The 21,589-nt window shown below is 33.0% G+C and overlaps 1 protein-coding gene and 1 long non-coding RNA gene across 3 annotated transcripts; one reads left to right on the top strand and one right to left on the bottom strand.

Moving 5' to 3' along the window:
• Positions 1-686: 686 nt before the first annotated feature.
• Positions 687-2,400, top strand: LOC117216126 (survival motor neuron protein-like). Its single transcript, XM_033462646.1, has 5 exons — positions 687-768; positions 927-1,109; positions 1,235-1,329; positions 1,625-1,647; positions 2,035-2,400. The coding sequence occupies exons 1-5, from the start codon at positions 724-726 to the stop codon at positions 2,334-2,336; spliced, it is 648 nt and encodes a 215-aa protein (XP_033318537.1). The 5' UTR covers positions 687-723; the 3' UTR covers positions 2,337-2,400.
• Positions 2,401-8,662: 6,262 nt separating this feature from the next.
• LOC117216125 lies at positions 8,663-12,555 on the bottom strand. Of its 2 annotated transcripts, none has more exons than XR_004489306.1 (2): positions 12,534-12,555; positions 8,663-8,886 (listed from the first exon to the last, which is right to left on the bottom strand). It is a non-coding gene; the product is annotated as an uncharacterized LOC117216125 (long non-coding RNA). The 2 variants fall into 2 exon arrangements; XR_004489307.1 differs by lacking the exon at positions 12,534-12,555 and adding an exon at positions 10,305-10,538.
• Between the last annotated feature and the right edge of the window lie 9,034 nt (positions 12,556-21,589).

The following is a 21,589-nucleotide window of genomic DNA, read 5'->3' as shown; positions in this document are numbered from 1 at the left end:
GACACTCGCTAGGGAAAACTGCCCAAAAATTGAATCGTAAAAACCAATATGAAAGACAACAAATTTCTCGTTCTGCGGAACAAATAGAAATGAGCAGAATATCTTTATCTTTATCTGAGACATTCAAAGCGTATCACGCATACGCTAAACCTGAAGAAAACTTTCTTGTCTTCCATGTTCATTTTTCCCTTTCCATTTCCGAACGGTTTCTTCTATATTTATTTATATGTTCGTGATTGATGCTATTGACAACATACAACTAAGGGGAAATACGAATAGTAATAGATAGATGTATAATTCATTATGCAATTTTATAGAATTAAATCTTATTTATCTTCAGATATAAATACTATATTTACCAGCTGAAACACTAACGCATATGCAGTATAATATAATCTACTTAACAATCTCGTTTTAGTTATAATATGTGATTAATTCTTTTGCTATTTCGCTATAAACAGTTTCTTGTGCATACAATATTTTTTTATAGTATTCTAATATATTGTTAGATATTGTAAAGAAAGTAAAATACAGTTATTGAAGTTTGGGAACATTCAATGTTAACCTTGCTTCAAAAAATAATCTTTCGAATGAATGGGGAATAGATTTTTAGTATTATAGTTGGTATAATGTCATCATTGTTTACAATGTGTTAGAGTTAAAAAAATGAGACAAATTAATATTTCAGAAGCAAATTCAATATTTAAATGATGTTATTTTAAAATGGCAGATGATATGAATGTTCTTTTTATACGAGGAAATGGAAACGTAATGGTTTTAGTACAAGATCTTAGCATAATAGTAATTAACAGTATCCACTACCTTTTAGTCAATTTTTGAAAAATGACATATATGATAATTTGCAATAGTTTGATAATAAAATACATGTATCAATATTAATAACGTATAATTTGCTATCTCAAAAGGATACAGACACAGCCAATGATAATGTTTGGGATGATAGTGCATTAATAGAAGCATATGATAAAGCAATAAATTTAGCAAAAGAAGAAGTTATCAAGCGAATGGGAATGGATGTTGGAAATTCTCAACCGAAAGAAAACCTACAAAATCTTAAGCAGCCTAAACACGCAAGTAAATTACACAAGGTTGTGAATTTGATAGAATATTACAAATTTGATACAGAATATTATTAAATATATTGATTAAGAAGCAAATTATTTTATTTTGCTATTTACTTATATTTATTTGTATACACATCTTTTCTCTATAGAAATGGATCATAGGAGCACCTTATCGTGCAATATACTCAGAGGATGGAGAAATTTATGAAGCTATAATATCAAAAATTTACGAAAACAATGGCACGTGTTGAAGTGGTTACCACATCTAAGAAAACTCTACATCTGGTCTTTTTTAGTTTTCTCAAGCACTGAAGCCATCGACAGCGTGTAGACAAAAGACTGCGACGAAGTCAGGCCATAAACAGTAGACAGGCGACGTTGGCTTCGGGGTTTTTCAGTTATTAGGTAACACCGCTAGCGTGCGGATCTGGACCAGCTCAAATTGTATTTTTACTTATTACACTTCTATTTAAATATATTTTCTACCTTACAATTTATCCACGTGTTTTCTCTGTTTACACACCGAATAACCTCAACAGCACGTGTGTTGTAAAATTTGTAGGTAATATCTTTAGCATGATGGTTATGTCAATTAAGAAATGTACTAAAAATACATATATATATGAAGTAAAGGCTTTCGCATAGTCTATCACAGTGTCATTCAGCAGGTCCTTAACTGGGCAGGAGTACCTGTCAATGTCTATGGGGAGACCCGTGGGATATAGGGTCATGAACCATAAACGTGCATGTTACTTATTGTTCATTATTAGCTGCTTGGAATATAATTCTCCTCATTAGACGAGTGATTATTACTACATATATCAAGGCAAACGTTTATACATATACATTTATGCACGGGAAATTCTAATACATTGCCTGTAAGGACAGTAACTGAATGGCACTCAGTCATTCTATTAAATGACAAAAATTTCTTTTACTCTGTGTTTAGGCTATGGTAATACAGAGAAAGTCGAGTTGAGTTCTCTTTTAGAATCAGAAGGTTTGCAAAGTCAAATAGCACAACAAAAGAAAGCTTTGGAAGAGAAATTCAATGAAGAGAACGACGAGACTTGTGAGACTAATTTTTCTACAAATGTAAATTCGAAAAAATATAATGTAGAAAAAATGGATTGTGACTCTGAAGAAGCAAATGCGTATAAACATCGCTTCATACCGGGACCATCTTTCAATTCGATGACTGATATAATGCCACCTGCACCTCCTTTACCACCACAATTAATGGCCAAGTAAGTACAATTTAAAAATTCTAATGGAATGCTGAATACTTCTAATATTAATAAGTAATTTGGAATAAGTTTAAGCGGAAGCGAATTTTGAATAATTTTTGAATAATATCCAGTTAATAATTTGTGAAACAAATTAATTTCATTTTATTGTTGGAAACAAATTAGTTGGATTTTTCTTTCTTTAGCAGTTTTTGCCAGAGTTGACCTGACGTGCTACTTCAGTTTCCATCTTCGCTTCTCGAAACTTCCAACGTCCTTGGTGTTGGAGTCTCCTTGCCCAGGTGAGTACATAGCTTCTAGATACTCGTCGCTGTTCATCCTTACGAGCCTCTCGAGCTTTAGTTGTCAATTGTTATCGTTAAAGGAAGAGAAGTTCGCGACAGATGTTATCGAACAAATCGTTTATTCTCGAAAAGTTCGAACTTGTTCGTTGCGTTTGAATATATATGGACGGACGCCATTTTTCATGACATCATCATGATTTGTCATGTCGTGAGTATAGCTTTTGACTACCATATGTTTGTGATTTATGTGAAATTTGACCACTATACCGTGATAGAATAATATTTCCAATGAATTATAAATATTTTACATTGTGAATTATAAATATTTGTTACAAATTATATCGTACTTGAGATGAAAATGAACCATATATCTGCTTATGGAATATGAGGTAGTAAATCATTCGAAACATAATAACGATTAATTAAGCACATATACAATAACGTTTACGAATGAATATTGCGAATTATTGTATGGCTTTAATGCGGTATTTAATGTTTTGATTGCAGTCTTTGAAATGGTATCATAGGTGCTGATATAATATCGCGCGAAAAAGGAAAGACCAATGGTTAATATTGCAGGTGCACCAGTGCATTGCGCTCGTCGAGGGTGGTTTTGACGCTGGTGCCGAGGAAAGGCGCAGAACGTGTTCGATCGACCCGCGAACGTAGCCTGTGCTCATACTGCGACAGAGTTCGTTTCAGTTAGGCTCAGTCGCTGTTTGTCCGTCGACAGCGTATAGTCGCGTCGGCCTACGATTCCTTTTTTCTTCTTGTTTCTTGCGAACTCTCTCGCAACAGCCGTTCTATACGTACGCCGCCAGTATATCGCGTGATCATCGTTCCCGTTGCTTCCCTTACCCTCTCATGTCCTTCGAAGAAGACCTCCCCTTGGTTTTTCCTTGTTTGGAGGGAATTCATCGCTCGGACACATGGACTGCGAAACACGAGGGTTGATCGAGGTATCAGCGTGATGTACTTTTCAGGTTTCATATTTTCTCTATGAGACTTTCTAAGGAGAATTTGGAAGATATACATTTTTAGGAAATAAAGGTTTTTATGGAGTCATCGATAGGTTAGAATTTAATTAACTCTCTTATAACAGGTATTCCAATTTTTTAATATATAAATTTAGTTTCCTCTATGGTGTTAGAGAACATAATGCGGGCATTTTATGATATAACGAATATATTCGTATATATTTTAGTTTATTCATTCGTCAAATTTCCCTAGTAGGCCGGCCTGCAGCTCACATGCAGCACTTAGTAAAAATTTGTTTTGTTAGAGGTTGGCCATTCTTCTTGCTATAAAAATATCGTGAAGTCATATCATATGATAAAGCACCTTCTGAAAGCTAGATGCTCGATAACGAGCCTAATGATTCTCGGTAGTTTGTAATGTCAAGCTTTGAATTGGCGAGATCGCTCTGCTGTCAAACCGCCGTCCAGCGGCGACCACATTCTTTAACCACGTTCAAGGGGTATATCACGCTACAGAAACCATCAAAGGGTTTGCAAGTTAGTTGCCTTTTAGAAGTGGGGCAGTTGGTTGTTACATGTCATCCGTAGTTGCTGGCTGTTCTCCTTAGTCGCCATACATCATAGAGACGACAGTTATAGTCGCCAGTTGTCCTTGCTAATGGTTGCTTGTTGTCGCTAGTTAGTTCTCGCTATCGTTATGTATTCCATCAATCACGTGAAATTTAACGTATGGGATTTTATTCTTCTTTATTCTTTCTGTAGGGAGATTTTTTAAGACGAGGAAAATATAGAATATTTCAAGACGACGGTAAGGTTTGAATTTAAGCAACTATTTTATGATACAACAAAGTGGAAAAACGATTTAATTTTATAAAGTTTAAGGTAATTTTTTAAAAAGCTTCGAATTTAAAAGATTCAAATAGATATCTTAAACGTAATTAAACCCTCCATATCGTAAGAAATTAAATGAAATTGCGCAAGAAAGTTAATACATTTAATGTATTATTTTAAACATTTATTTAAAAACATTTATTTAAAATTTAAGTGTAGGCGTTGACGCGCGCGCGCCATTCGAAGCATTTGTCAGTTCGTTACATCTGCCGTAAAAGTTGTAACTACGAAGAAGCTTAACATATGGTGCGTCTCAAGACGACAGTAAAAAGTATTAAGAGATTTTTCGAGATTTTTTCTTTTAAGTTTCCAAGTACTTTTTCTATTTAACTTCTTTTTTTTTGCATTTTCTCACAATATTCGATAAATAGAGACGAAATATGACAGTTCTTAGTTCGGGGATTTATTGGTTCGAAAGTTACTTCAAAAGTGTTTCTGGAGTTCGTGCGGTTAATACTTTTAAACTACTGAGTACGACTTATTCCGTATGGCTGGACAAATCTTTGTTGATACTGTAAGCGTAACTGGTCCGGATATTGTCTTGTGGAGATAGAAAAATACACGAAGTATTGATTGAACTACATATTTTTTTAATTCTTTTTTAATTCTTTTAGTTCTTCATATATTGATAATAGAACGATATTCCGCTACTTTGAGCACAATATAGTAATGTTTAAATAAATAATAAAATTTACGCATTTCGTCTTCATGCGTCGATAAGAAAATGCAAAAAAAGTTAAAGAAAGATGATGCGCAGACGCGAAGTTTAGTCAGCAATAATATTTAAAACCTCTAAAATATATTGTACACATTTATTTGCAAATAAGCTCAATGAAATTAAACTGTAACTGTGTTTCCAATAATGTCTTCGATGTATTGCTCGCCATTATGTCGGATTAACAACTCTAAGTGATCGACCTTAATCACTAAATGGCGGCCGTGATTCAGTGGTATAGCTTTACATATGACGGACATCGCAGGCGCTTATAAGACGTCTATTGTGAAACGTTTCCAATAGCACCGTTTATGTGATGGTGAAATCTGAATATATATATATCGCTGAAATATATATCGCTTATCACTTGAGTCTGACACGATCGTTTTTAAATAGAATCACAATTTTTTATTCTTTACAAAATCAGTCTATAAAGATTATGTGCAAATAAAATAGATAAATAGATAAATGGTTGTACAAACTTATAAAACAGATATTACAAGTATATCTAAATAAATGATATATTTATAAATTGTAATATTTGATCTAAAGTTTAAATAAATAAAAGAGATACTCGTGACTTACAATAAAAGTATCTTTTTTTCAATTTTTAAACAAAGCAAAAGTGGATAACAATTTTTCAAAATGTAAAAATCAACACAATGGTTGGTTTCTTTAATTAATCAATAACGTTTAAAGTTAATTAATGTCCAGAGTGGTTTGTACATTTTGTATTTCGCCGTATTTCAACGTTCGATGTGTAAATAAAACTTGATGCCTGAAATATCGAAAAAATAATTAAATCCGATCGTTCCGTCGAATTTGCAAATTGTATACTCGTGTAAAATCGAGTGCGCTTGTGTATGCTGATACGAAAAGTGGTAGTATATTTTTCTTTTTTCGATTATCGTTAGCACTTTTTGTGTGGAAAAATTAATTCCGTGAAATGGAAGTGCAATCAATACGGCTTATCACGAAATAATAGCACAACGACGGTACATATTGGTATTGACGTCAGCTTCACAAAATTTCTCGAGTATCGCAGTCGACTATTTGGGTTAAGAATTCATTTTCAAGGTCCTACAAGCACGAGTATCTTATGGATAATGGAAATTTTCAGTGTACATTTTAATAACCATATTTCATATTGCATGCTGCGGTCCAAGAAAAATTCGCAGTTAATATTCTGCTAATCCCTGCTGCTTTTAAAGACCATAAGTAAGGTCCGTAAGGTCGTCCGTAAGGTTTAAAAGATTTCGAGTAGATTTGTATTACGTATTTTATCTTCTAATTTTTAAAGAGAGGGTCGTGTTTAATTAATTGAAAATGACGAAACTGTAATGGGACATTATTATCAAATATTAAAAGTGGTTCCATTGGGTACTTTTATGGTCTTTGCGAGATATATATGCATTATACGTTGCTATTAGCAACGCGTAGCGATGAACGATGGAGAGCAGTACCTTCGTTATCTCGTCTCGGTTGTGTACATATCAGTAATGCACAGTACTCGTACTAAATATCTTACAAATTCCATACAGATTTTCAGATTAGTTTCGAATAATACCAACACGACCATGATAGTCACAGTACAGTATTAAATAGTGCCACTATGCATAATACACTCCTAAAATGTTTCTACAAATATATTTGTCCGAATATTTTTGTCAGCTACTATATCCTAACCACGATTTATTAAACAATATATAGATTTAAAAAAGAATATATAACGACATTACTTGTTTAGGCTAGATTGGTTTAACTTGTATAGTTTTAATAACTGTGTAAGATCAAACAAGAACTTATCGTTAGTTTGGCGAGATTTGATTACACGAAGCAACATAATTGCTTTGAAACTCAGGACAGAAAACAATGTCAACCGGTAGACGCGTTTGTCTGGTGAACGTGTAACGCGTGAATAATAGATAGCGACAATCATGCGAACGCTAGTTACAGCTGACTTGGCTTACATTGTAGCATTCAAACTAGAGTATACGAGCCGTAAGCGCTATTGAAAGTTCAAAGGCCGACTAGTGAGCTTCATCCTATCTCATTTTTTAATCAGGCGATGGATCGACGAATCGTATTGATTTCGAAGATTATTATAGTTCTGTGGGAATTTTAAAGCGTGGTTTGTCTAATCTTGTCTCGTTAGCTACAGACTCTTTGGCGAGCAGCCTGAAACTTGATCCAGTTTCGAGAAAATGAAAAATTCGTTTCTTCTCTTTGCTTCCCTGTTCCTTCTTTCCTCCTTTTTCCCTTTTTACATCGCGTTAAGACCCGTTAAATAATATTGACTGCCGTGGACGCTGGCTGAGAAGTGCACTTTATAACTAGCTTTAAAATCACTGACGTCGATGAGGACAAAGGTAAGTTAGAGGGTCATTTATCTGAGCTGGTGTTATTCGACCTGAACTCTGCAGCTTTTCAGAGCTCCTTTCGTTTTTCTTTTAAGAGCAGAGATGTTAACTGGTCTTTTGTTACGTGTAAGAAGTATGTACTAAAGCTTATTTAGCACCAATTGGTTGCTCAAAGTCGAGATATACATACCTATATTATATTAATACGTTACAGAAGATTAGGCGTTAGTTAGCTTATGAGAATTTATAGTGTGTCACAGATCACAAAAGCAGAATGACTACTTTTTCATAAACGATATATGTATATGAATTGAAAGTTTAACTATTACGCCACATACTTCTCTCGATAAACGTCGTCGAATGCATATTGTTAAAGAATATTAGCCATTTGAATTCAATAGTTTCGAAGATACTAATGCTTCTGTGAAGTTTTTGCGGGCTGTTAATTTTTTATTGAGATACTACAAATTTTGAATAACTTCGATTAGAAATAAAAATCACATTACATTAACGCGTAGAATGTAACGTAACGTAGATAATGTAAATATAAATTATATTACAAGGAAATAATACGGGTAAGTAATGTGAAACATTCTGGTTAAAATTGCATCCTTTGAAGGCTAGGACACACAGTACTTACGAAGTAGATTAAGTACCAAATGGGGTACTTAAGAAAATTCATGTTGTCATTGTTTAATAAACATCTTTAGCTAATAGCTTTCTGCAAAAGCTGGTTTAAGTTATGCTAGCTTATTCCTTATTAATTGTAATTATATTGTTCGTATCTCCTAGAGGATTAACAATCCATTTTTATAATGGATAATAAAAGTAAATTCCTATTAGGTTGTCCCAAGTTTCTTTCGTTTTATAAAGAAATGACAGATGCACAACATATTTTGTTTTATGTTATTCTATATTATTTTACATTAAATTGGAAAAAGGTGGATCACACGTAATTCAATAAAATAATATAAAACGAAAAATGTTGTACATCTATTACTTTCTTATAAAACGAAAGAAACTTTTGGAACAACCTAATATTTCTCTACTACGACGCTTTTACAGTGCTAAAATATTTGATAAAATGTTAAGAAATTCTAATATTGATTTAAGCGTATCGATTTATCTGCTCTTCATATTTAATCAAACAGAAATTGTTAATTATGATTTCCACTTAAAAGCGGATTGCATATTATGAGGATAAATTATCAAATTCATCTCTAATATAGACATTAGAGAATCATTCATAGCCGCAATCCTGTTTACCGCTAACATTCCTGGCACTCAATAATTCATTAGGTGACTGCTTTAGCCGCACAGAATACACCTACAAATAATTAATCGCGATTAATATTCCATCGACTTTTGAAAATCCCTCATGTGATCTATTTCATGCGATGAGAATACGTATAAATTGAGATTGCGATCGACCATCCTCAGTCGGATAAATCGAGTGATTCAAATTATAACACAAAAAAAAGTTAAAACTAGTTACATTATCTTTTTCAATTTTTATGTATTATTTGGCGGAAGAAACTTTGGTAATTGGTAAGTAAAGTTCACCTCCTTAATGTTAATGATTTTAATATGTTATTAAGCTCAAAGTTCTAAGGAATTTTCTATATATATATATATACATATACATAACTGTGTGCGTATATATATATATATAATATACGTATAACAACCAAAGTTCAGCTCTCAAGTGTACGCAAAACTTTTATGTTCATTTTACGCTATACCAGTATGTTTCATGAATTTGTTTGCTAACAGTATCGAAACAAATAACAAGCAGAGGACGAGCTATTCATGAATTGTTTTGCCAGCGTGTACGCTCCCAATATTTTCTATTTGAGAAAACATACTTGTTGCTATTGCAACTACAAATATCTTTACAGTCGACGCTTTTGCCGTGAATCATTGGCTAACATGTAAAATCGAGAAAAAACATGGTTTATTGTGATGGAAATGTGGAAAACCGCAAAACCGATATAGAAGGGAAAATAAAGGAAAGGAAGGTAGATAAGTAGAAGCTTGGGGCCAAGTTTAATTCACTGAAACCGAGCTGCTTGTATTATCACAAAACAAAATTGCCAGTACGTCATTTCCGTACTCTCGTCCTCGCGAAAATGGTTTCGCTTATTAAGGAAAAACGAAGAGACAGGGAAGAGAGGAAAAAGCAGACGGAGAGCGCTTTTAAAAAGCTGGCGAAACGTGTGTTACCACAACGAGACACGCGATGCTATTTGTCGCTTTAAATTGTGCCGCAACTCGTTTTTGAGATCTTTGCCAGGGGCGCGTTAAAACATGCTGAAAATATATTTCTGGCTTTTCTGGGGTTTAACTGAAATATGACAAATAACGTTGTAAAACATATGTACTTATGACTTACAGAGTAATTGAGTGTACAAAATATATAGTATACAAAATAGCCAGCGATTTAGGGCTTTAAAAGATCAAAAGGAAAGAAAAGAGGAGAAGAAAGATAATATGTTGTGGCAGTCTAAGTCGATCTAAGAAAATAGATAAAGGGAGGGAGGGGCAAAGCTAGTTAATCTGGAAAGAATCCAAGCGTCAATTTCAAGCATTTACAGAGAATCAAGCGGGCTGGTTAAAGTCGTGAGTTGAGCAATTATCCCGCGTTAGGTTCAATCAGGTTAGTCCCACGCGAAATTGATCCAACCATGCGAAAACGAGTGTATTCTGATTTCTGTCGCAGATACTTCTGGCTAGTGCAGTACCTACACGGTGGTTGTTGAAATAGCCGCTTCTCATCTATTTTCCGCAGCGCGGACATCATCCTTTGATCCCTTACGACTAACGAAGTTTTCGAAGATGTACGGCAGTTTGAGATTCTACTTGAAAATGATCATGATTGCGGTCTGTGTGCCGTCTGCTCTTCTTTTTGTCCTTCCGTTAAAGACTGGTAAGTTGATACTGATTAATTATGCGATCGAAACCATATATAATGGCTACAAAAATGCCGCTAATATAATATTCCTTCTTTCTTGTATCTGTCTGCCTCTCAGGTCGTTTTACTAATTACAATAAGTAATTTCGACTTCTTTGCGCTCTCTTTTAACGCATTGAAACTTGATCCAGTTTCGAGAAAATGAAAAATTCGTTTCTTCTCTTTGCTTCCCTGTTCCTTCTTTCCTCCTTTTTCCATTTTTACATCGCTTTGTTTTACATCGCAATTTACATTTATTTGTAAAGTTTGAATCTCCTCGATATTGAAGATGTTGAAGCTGCAAGTATGTATTTCATTTTAATCCATTCGAGACCGAGATTTAATTGTAAGACGATACCTAGGTGTCGGTACGATCTGAATGTTTAGTTGGAATGATTCTGTGTTTTACTCTCTCCAGGGTATCCTTTTCATACTTTGATTTTAAATCGATGACAATCTTAAATAGTATGCCTCATATTTTTAAAATATAAAATTATATACTATGTTATTCTATAATGTATTATGTACAGTTATATATATATATATATATAATATATTGAAATATTCAATATTCTATATTGAAAAAAATATGAAATTAACATGATATATACATTACTACATAAGTTATATATAAAATATGTATATTATACCCTTGCCTACTGACTGATATGAATTTCTTTCGGTCTCGAATGCGTTAAAAGAGAGCGCAAAGAAGTCGAAATTACTTATTGTAATTAGTAAAACGACCTGAGAGGCAGACAGATACAAGAAAGAAGGAATATTATATTAGCGGCATTATCATGTTTTTGCTCTCTTTAAGTCTTTCATCGAGACAGACAATCTACAGGTATTAATCGACCAATTTCTCCAAGCTGATAACTTCGAATTGATGTTTATATATAAGAAGTGTTATGTGTTAATCTGTCTAAATGTTTAAAAGGTGTTATAAATTAAATGTTGTTAAACGATACGTAATTGCCTTTTGATCATAAATTTTACTATCAAGGGGTCTTTTATGTATGCGTAACATGTATTTTTTTCTATATTATTATTCTCCTATATTATTATCCTATATTATTATAGCATTCCTATATTATTATAATATCCAATTACATGTTGATACACAAGATATACAGATTATTATTTATAACGTTTTGGTTTTCTTAATTGAGTCATTCATTTAGTACAAATGATAAGAAATTAGTAATAATTCACAAAAAAAGGATATGGTAGTAGAAATATTATAAAAAAACATTTTCTGTTTTAGTGTAGAGTTACTCCTTCTTACAGACAGTGTCGTACAAATCTGTACGTCTCTGAGAAAATGTAGGTATCGGAGCCCTTACTTCCTCAACAACTTTTAGATCTGATAGAAAAAAGAAACATACGAAGTAATAAGTAATGCTTACTAATAAATTCAACAAATACAGAGGAAGATGGCTAAATCGATAAATTAACGAGACTAAAAATTAATTACATCATGGATCTCTCGCTTTTAATTTTAAGCTGTAAATTACCGATATCGGTGACTGCCATATTCTCTTGAGTTTCCAAATCGTAAAGAATCTTTCCCCAGGGATTGGTCAACTGTGTATGTCCCCATGCGACGTAACTTGCTTAAGGAACACGAGCCGGTGATATGCAGGCAACGTATAATTGATTATCATTCGCTCTGGAACGCTGAAGTAAAGACCAGTGCAATGGTCCAGTGGTCATATTGAATGCCGCTGGATATATCAGCATTTGGCAACCTAACCCAGAGAAGCAGGAAATATGAAGCCACCGAATACCAATTAACTTCGTAGTTGCACGGTTCATATTCCATCATTTCTGAATATGCGAGGACAGTCCTCTTATTGTGCTTTTAATTCTTTTATTTTTTTCATTTTCAGCAAATATACTGGTTTTTAAATTAAGCTTCTTTTTATACAGAGTTACAGATTATATTAATTTTATATAGAATATATTTAAGAAAGATATTTAATTTTTTGCTAGTTAAGTATTGATCGATTAAGTTACTGTACCTTTGTTCCGATAAATGCGTGCCATTTCCTCGAATCTAATATCATAGCAAATGCCAATACCTATTTTGCAGCCCTTCACATCGAACGTCGTTAGGGAGTTACCAGGACTGAGTGAATCACTCTCTCGAAAAGTAATCTTATTAGGAATGTCGATGTCGAATAGATGTACCTAATAACATAAAAATGTGGTAGCTAATTCTATTGCTGCAACTTTTGTAATTTAATATCAAAGTTACCAACTCCTAAACTTTAATTATTTTTTATTTAATAACTGACAGCGTTTTTATCACTTTCTTTTATTAAAAAATCTTATCATTTAATAATGTTTAAAAAGGAGAAAAAATAAGTATTTTCGTATGTGAAAAATTTATACAACAACAAACACATTACAACAAAAATGGGCGTTTCCCGTATCATAACGTATTTTATAAACCGTAAATTATAGAATTGGTTATAGTATACGTATGTACATATGTATATTCCTAAATTATTCCTAGATAGAGTCACTTTCTTCACCCCGATATTTTCAACTTCAAAGCCATAAAGGAATATATTACTTACCTTTCGGTGTCTTGCTATCAAAGTTCCATCGGGACCCCAAATAATACAGGTATTGTACAATTTATCGCCCTCTATTTCAGGCATCGTACCACCAACTACATAGATGTTGTTTTCTTTAGCTGCGTTCGATGAAGCAACGCTCGTTTCACCATCAGGAATACTCTCGGCGTATTTTGGAAAGTACTCTGCATTGCAATATTTCAATTAATGAAAAATAACTGTCTTTTGTTCCAACCATAAATTAAATTGAAATGTTTGTCAGTTTTTTATTTTCTAAATTATTAAAATAACTAAGTTTTATATTTCGACTTAATTAAATATGCAATTACTTAGCTAATAGTATATATAATAAATTGTTTCTATAGGTTCAAAATGAAAAATGAATATTTAGAAATATTTAATTACGACAATGCTATTTGTGTCAGCATCAGTGGCTTGTTACTCAACGACTTTGCTAGTACTTTTTGAAACATAAAGTTAGTTTTCAATTAACACTTATACTAGAGGCGAAATTATAAATGCAAAATAATTGATAATACTAATTTATAAGTACCTAATTATTAGTATCTTAAAAAATATATTTATACAAAAATCACGATAATCATGAAAATGGGGAAATCCTATATTCTCGACTCAATTCACAATTTATTTTGTATATTAATTAGATTCCGCGCTCATCAGTACGTACTCACTGGCGACATCGAGAAAATGTATCGGCAATTCCTCGTACGACCAGAGGATCGGAAATATCAAAGGATATTATGGCGCAGCGCGAGTGGAGAAACAGAAACATATGAGCTTAGCACCGTAATACTCTTATCATAGAAATAGAAGCAGTCCTCAATTCCCGCCCGCTAACTCCTATCTCCACCGATCCAAATGATCTCCTAGCCCTCACTCCCGGACATTTCCTCATTGGCGATTCATTAATGTGCTTACGTGATCGAGATTTCAGAGACATTCCATCGAACCGACTCTCCAAATGGCAGCATATCCAACAGCTTAAACAACATTTTTGGAACCGCTGGCATAAGGAGTATTTGAACGAGCTAACCAACCGCAATAAATGGAGCAAGGGTGGACACAGCATCCAAAAGGGCACAATCGTCATCCTCAGAGAGGACAACGTTCCCTCCATGCATTGGCCTCTGGGCCGAGTTATCAAGGTTCATCCAGGCGCCGATGGTGTCATCCGGACAGCTACAGTTCAGACGGCAAAGAGCATTTTGGATCGGGGCGTCAAAAGGCTTGTCCCACTGCCAATTCAACCCGATCTCGAGAAACCCGAACAACTAGCCACCGAGACGAAATAAGATGGGAACTTCAACCACACCTCGCTAGTTTGATCGGTACCCTCTCAACGGGGGGAGAATGTTACGCCATGCGGCTTACCATAGGTCATATTCTTAACTATCGATCGCGGCACTATAATGTCGCAGACGGATCGTCGTGTCTGCCCGGCAAACAAACATTGTAGTGGCAAGCGCATGGTTCATTAAGCAGGGCGACTTCCAGAAACGTCGACTCGTGGCCCGTATTTTACCTCGCGTAAAAGAATGTGGCGTGATCCGAACGTAGTGGGGGTCGCCTTCCAGAAAAAACGAAAAAAATCGAAAGGCGTTCAGAACTTTTCGAAAAGTCGAATCGTCAACACATGTGGTATGTCGCGCATTACTTATCAACCAAAACGCAGTTACATTTTTTTTGTTCCATTTATATCTTTCTAGTTAATAAGTTGTTGAAATAAACATTAATTTATTTGTGTTAATTCTGTGGAATTTCATTGAACTACCCTTATTATCATAATCGAAATAAGGGGATCGATCAGTTCGTGGCGTCGATTATTTAATCGTAACGGGAACTTACAACTCTCGTTGACGTGCTATCTCGCGATCGCGTCTCTCCGCGAACGGTCGAAACAAAATGATTCACTAAAAACTGTCCTGAATTCCTAAGAATTTATTTACCGCAAAACTGACAAAGTGTTTATTTAAAAAATGAGGTTGAAGGTAGTCCTTTTCTTTCATTTCATTCATTTTCATTTTCTTTCTTAAGTATGGCTAACACAATATCTAATCAATTAAAATTTTATATTTTCACGTGAGTTTCTTTAGATAATTATTATCAACATGATGACTAACTCTTACGGATTAATACGTGTCTGTAGGGCAATCCGGTGGACTTGATCGGCTTTTTACTTCGAAAGTTGAGTAATCGGTGTCGCTTTCTTACGCATCTTTGAACTGTATAAATGTTTTAAAATTGTTTGATCCAGAATGTACCACACCGGACAATCAAGAAGGCACGTTTTATGTCTTTCTTTCCGATTAATAATAAGCCATTTACTGCAAAGAATGAACTTTAAAGGCATTAAACAGCACATCAATGTACATTTCAATTAGACTAAATAATAATGCTATGATTTTATCGGTAGTAACTTTACTTATTAACTTGAATTATTTCTTTCTTTTACTTCATGTTAGGAAGAGTATCTTTTTGCTTGAAATAAAAAATTGATATAGGAGTAATAATATGGATAGAGATCAAAAACTGTTAGGGCAGAAATTACACGTTTGAACTTTATAGTTCAGTATAGTTCAAATAGAAATTATATAGAATTATTTAATAATTTGTATTCCACTGGAATAAAAATTTAATTTCTGTCTTTATCAAATCTCTATTTCAGAGTATTTGTACGTATGTACTTATCGTCTGCTGTATGATCGAATATCGAATAGGTAATAATCGTTGTTACTCATTATGTGAGAAAAAATTATGTATATTCACAACTATGACTATTGCATTTTAGGCGCTTGGCCATGGATCGCTGCATTAAGTTTTCATGATCCCCGAAACCCAGACAAACCACTATGGAAGTGCGGAGGTTCCCTGATAACGGCTAGGCATGTTTTGACCGCAGCACATTGTGCACATATGGATGGAATAGAAAACATACACAATCATAATATTGCCATTCTTAGATCGGTGGAGGAGGTGCCATTTTCGAGTAAGTCCTCAAATATATATATATATGCTATTGAGTATTACTGAAGTATCATATCCTGAAATTTCTTACTGTACACATATATTGTGTCATAAAGCGTGTACAATTCTTTCTTATACTTTTGGTCATTCGTTTCCTGCATTTTCATTTATTTTTTTATTTTTCAGGGTACGTATATCCCATTTGTACGAAAGAGCCCCTACGAAAGAGCAACTTCGTCGGCTATAACCCCCTTGTTGCTGGATGGGAAGCATTAAGATATAGTAAGTGATATCAATTTTATAATAAAATTAAACAGTTCCAGTCTTAAATATCTTTCTTATTTTCTTCGTAGGACGACCACGACGTAATGCATTAATGGAAGTACAAATGCCAGTGATTAAGAACGCCGAATGCAAAATAGCTTATTCCAAATTTCCTAATGCACCTGATATCACTGATGGTATAATATGCGCCGAACATGCTCAGGGTGGAAAGGATTCTTGTACGGTAATTAAGTTACAGAGTTACTACAAACTATACGGTATCTGAAGACACGTCAATTCGAATTAACATCAAATCGACGTCTTAAACATTAGAAATAATAGATAAACACAATTCAATAGTTTTGCCCACTTCTCACACCTCATTATGGTATTTAATCTAATTTCCTTCTAATCTTAGTTTTGCTCAAAATACATATAACATGTACATTATAAATTGGAGTATTTCAATACACAAATCAATAGAAGATTATTACTGTATATAAGTATAATTTCAATACAATTCGATCGATATATTTCAGTATCTTTGATTAAAAATTTAACGATCCTTTCAGGCTGACCGCGGCGGACCACTGCTGATACAACATGAATTAACCTCGTATTTAATAGGTATTGTGTCTTATGCTTATAAGTGCGGCACAGCTGGGTATCCCAGCGTTTACACTAGGGTCACATCGTACCTTGACTTCATTCTCCAAGCGATGCAATAATATGATATTACTGTTCCATAAATATCATTGTGTAAAAAACGTAAAGTTGGATTTTCTTATTGTGGAGATAAGAAACAGCTCAAATTTACATTGTTTTGTACGTTACAAATTATAGGCTTAAAATGTACGAAATGTAACTTTGAAACGACACTAATTTTTTACGCACGATAAACCTCCACGACTTAGGTATGTAAAGATGATAAACGTATATTAATTCTATTAATTTGGTAATAATAAACCAACTTTCTGAGAAGTTCTGTAAATTTCGTTTCTGTTGTATCAAGAGAATAATGGAATATTCCACTTAGATCGTATACTTCTTGTATGTACATACAAAATTTTCCGGCTAATCTAAAACACTTCATAAGATAGAGAGCTTCTGGAAATTCGGACACAGAGAGTGCATGAAATACAAGATAAGTCTCGTGTCTTTCAAAATTATTTTTTATTCGCTAAAAACGTCCTGTGTACTCATGCAATCACATGCAACCTCGAAACTTCACTTATTTTTTATCACTTTCCAATTCAATACACTGTTTCTGCATTTTTGACTATATGTAAGAGAAATTTCCATTCAGCCAAAGGTGTACTTACAGATTATAGATTCCTATACGACTCTCGGTAAAAATTTATCCGCACTCCAGATAGTTAAAACTTCTGTCGACCGTACTGATCCATCTGCACTCTTCGTATGACGTCAATATCTGTTCAGTGCTGCTGCGTATGTTTCATTGTGTTACGTCAATTCGTTTGTGACCGTTGCGCGAGTAATGGCGCTTTGCAATGGTGATTTGCAGGAAAACAGTGCAGGATGCTGTGATTCGTTTCTTGTAGTCGGAGGCAAAACATTTTTTAATGAGAAAATACGAAGGTCCTTCAGCAAATGGACAAAGTGTATACAGAAATTGAGTGATTATGTCAAAAAATGATGTATGTCTTTTTTGACAATTGCTTAAAATAAATTCTACACCGACAGAGCGGGTAACTTTTTACTCATCCTCGTAAGACGCTTAAATTTCGAATCTATTATGATGAATAAAAGAGCTTATACTATTAAATCTAATTGTATTTTGTTGCATGAGAGTACACGTGTATGTGATGTACATTACCTTTATATCCCCTTGAACTCTTCAATATTGCGCATATATACTATATTTTGTACAGCTTCTATAAAATTTTGTATGTTTGTTTAGGCTGTTAATCTAGAGGCTGGAGTACAAAGAAGTGGCACAATGATGTGGGCTGATGACATTTATAATTATCAAGGAATCACCCCTACATTCGCTCTGGTATATATCGTTGACTATAATGTATTTAACATATATGATTGTTAGAATATTAATAATTAATTTTTAATTCTATCAGAATTTTAATGAAACTGCCCCTTGGGAAGGAAGAACTGATACCTTGATATCACGGTTTGTACATCCTATATGTACGACAAATTTTAGAACATTATATAACGAAGAACCAAATCGTCGTGGCCATGTGATGTGAATAAAAGGACTTGAATTTGATGATATTTTTATAATGTTAGATAACATAACTAAGTATCTTCACAGTAAGATAGGATGACATGGTTTACATGATCTTAATGTTGTTCACTTGAGTGATGATATTATAAGGAAAAGTGTAATATCACAGGTAGGATGATTCATAATTTAGAACTACTAACTTATGTATGTATTAAAAATTAAAGAAATATATTAAATTTTATAGGATATTTATGTTTAGTAACCAGTAATTCAGAGATTGGTATTCATGGTTACTATAACGAGGCTGTAGAAACGCACCCTTTCTTCTTTGCAAATGGTCCTGTATTTATGTCTAAGCCGAAACTGGAACCTCTGAATAATTTAGATTTATTCTTGTCATTTTCTAAAATACTTATCTACAGTATACCATAAGGAATGATACCGTATCACACCTAATCAAGTGCCTTAAGAAACATCAACAGGATATCACAGTAATCCCTTATCGACTGATATGTAAGTAAAAGTTATGTGTCATTGTTATACACAGTTATGTGTTAGTGTTATACATAGTTATTTATCATTTTCTATTAATTCAGTTGTAGCCACTACAATATCTATGACACCGGTAGTAATTATAAGATCAATAATGATGTTCTATAAGAGGAAATGATGATTAGGAACAAAAACTTACAGGTAAGACAAAGTATATGTTATTTGCCGTTTGAAAAGAAAGTTACTAACTTAGAATTTTTTGATAAATAATAATTGTGCAAAATATATTGGATTTCAAATTTGTCAAAAATTGAAATTTAAGAAGCATTGTAATAATATAACATTAATATTTTGATTTTTCAGGAGATATCATGCGGTGGATGGATAATATGTAAAAAATATTAAGCAGTATATGAATTTTCATATTGCGTAGAGATAACAAAATGAATTTTAAAAAATGTCGACATGGTAATAAGAAATAGCATCATGACAAAGAATATATAACCACAGTTTCATTTTTTATAAATAAAAATTTGTTGTTCCAGATTTTGAAATATAGTGAAACGTTTAATTAGTATCTTAATATCTTTAAATAATTATTATTTTAGAATCAATTGTAATTGTATCATACGTACTTTTGAATTCGTGCAAGAACATATGTAATTTTGAAGTAGTTATTATTAGGAAATTGTTAGTCGCGAACAGTATGCGAAAAGTTAGTATGCAGTGTAATAATTATCAATCAAAACACAAGAATTAAATTCTTGAGGAAAAAATTTCCGGAATTTCTTATTTACATGATTATAAAGAAATCCATAATAAAAAGGAGCTGCTTTCTAATACTTCTCTTCCTTGTAATGCCTACGTTAATAATAACGAGGTTCGACTTTTTGTTTTTAGAGCGATACTGGAAAATTTGAAAGTACAGTACCATTGGGAAGAAAATCACGATATTGAAAACGATATTTGCAAGTAAATTTCCAAAAAATCTGTTTTCAAATTTTCGCTTTCTATTTCACATTAAAAGAAAGGGCTGCCTTCTTTCTCTGCAAGACAAAACAAACATTCTGAATCTCGTATCAATGAATGATGTCAATAAGTTATTTTTCTTTTCAGATTGAACAATATTCCAGATTTATTCATAATTTCATACTACGCGAAGAATAGATTTTCATAGGTATATAAAGGAAATATTAAGTATAGGAAAACTCTTTTTCGTTGTAGGTGACATATGCTTCACGGTTGAACACGTGTATTTTTGAACACATATAAATGAAAAAGTACTCTTGTGGAGAAAAAGAATTGATACCTTCGATTGACATTAGATAATGTATATAAACTTATGAACAATCACTATCAGCTTGTATTTTAGGTGCACACGCAGATTTGTTGGAGTTCTTATAAAATGTACATCCTGTACGAACGTTTTATTCTTCCAAATTTTACGATACTATGTCTCATATAATAACTATATGGATTAAACGTAATATAAATGATCCGAAAATAGACTCGAACGACATTAATTGTCTTTCTATTTATACCAATATCGAAAATACAAGTAAAGCTGGAGCAATAGTATGCAAGAATGGACTATTTATTATTTTAAACCAAATCATAGCATATTCAGAATGCACAGTATTATCATGAAATGTAAATGAATCAGTTGTAAACGAACGATTTTACTGTAAAATCATTGCCTCCTTTTTTTTCATCTGAAATATAGCAGCAATGAGTACATTCTTTTAATATATAATAAAACGAGATATCTTTATAAAGTTACATATGTCATCACTGGTAACTGTTATCTCGTATGACACCAAATATACCGTTAGTATGGAATGATATTTTTATGAAGATATACTTTAATGATAGATTTTATGAATGAAACGTTATATAAGAAAAATTATCTCTTGTTATTCTATGAAGTGTAGTAGCTAATGAAGATTAATTTTACGAAGTATTAGAGCAAAAGAGAATTAAAAAATTAAAAAGATCTAAATAAGATTGTTCGTGTGGCTTAATTATCTCAATTCTGGTACACCACTTGTTACATTCTAACTAATTAGCGCTAAACAATAACTTGCAAATATTAAAGATATTAACACCTTAATATTAACACCTAAAGGTTTTCAAGAAATTTTATAATATTTGATTATTGTATATCTAGTCGTTGATTGATAAAATTTCTTGTATAAGCATAGATCGAGGTTGACGTCATACGCAGATTGCATATCATTGACAGGTATCGTTTTAATTTATTTTATGGCTAGAATCATTTGAATATTATACGAATAATTATTTCCATTCGAACGATTAATAAATCACGTACCTATAAAAGATATATTATGAAAAAGACGTGACGAAACAAAAAAATATTTGAAATTCCGTTGTCATTAGATCAATTATTTTTGCAATGATTTTTATTTCCATGTAATTACATATGAAATGGGTAATTCATTAACATCTCCTCGAATCGAATATAATTCGTTACACTTCACAACGATTCAAATAATGGACGGGAAATATATAATAACTTTCCTGTCCTTGCGTT

The sequence above is a fragment of the Bombus bifarius genome, unplaced genomic scaffold (assembly GCF_011952205.1).
Source record: "Bombus bifarius isolate JDL3187 unplaced genomic scaffold, Bbif_JDL3187 scf7180000010183_frag, whole genome shotgun sequence".
NCBI lineage: Eukaryota > Metazoa > Arthropoda > Insecta > Hymenoptera > Apidae > Bombus > Bombus bifarius.
The sequence above is the reverse complement of the archived record's forward strand: the minus strand, read 5'-3'. Positions and strand labels throughout refer to the sequence as shown.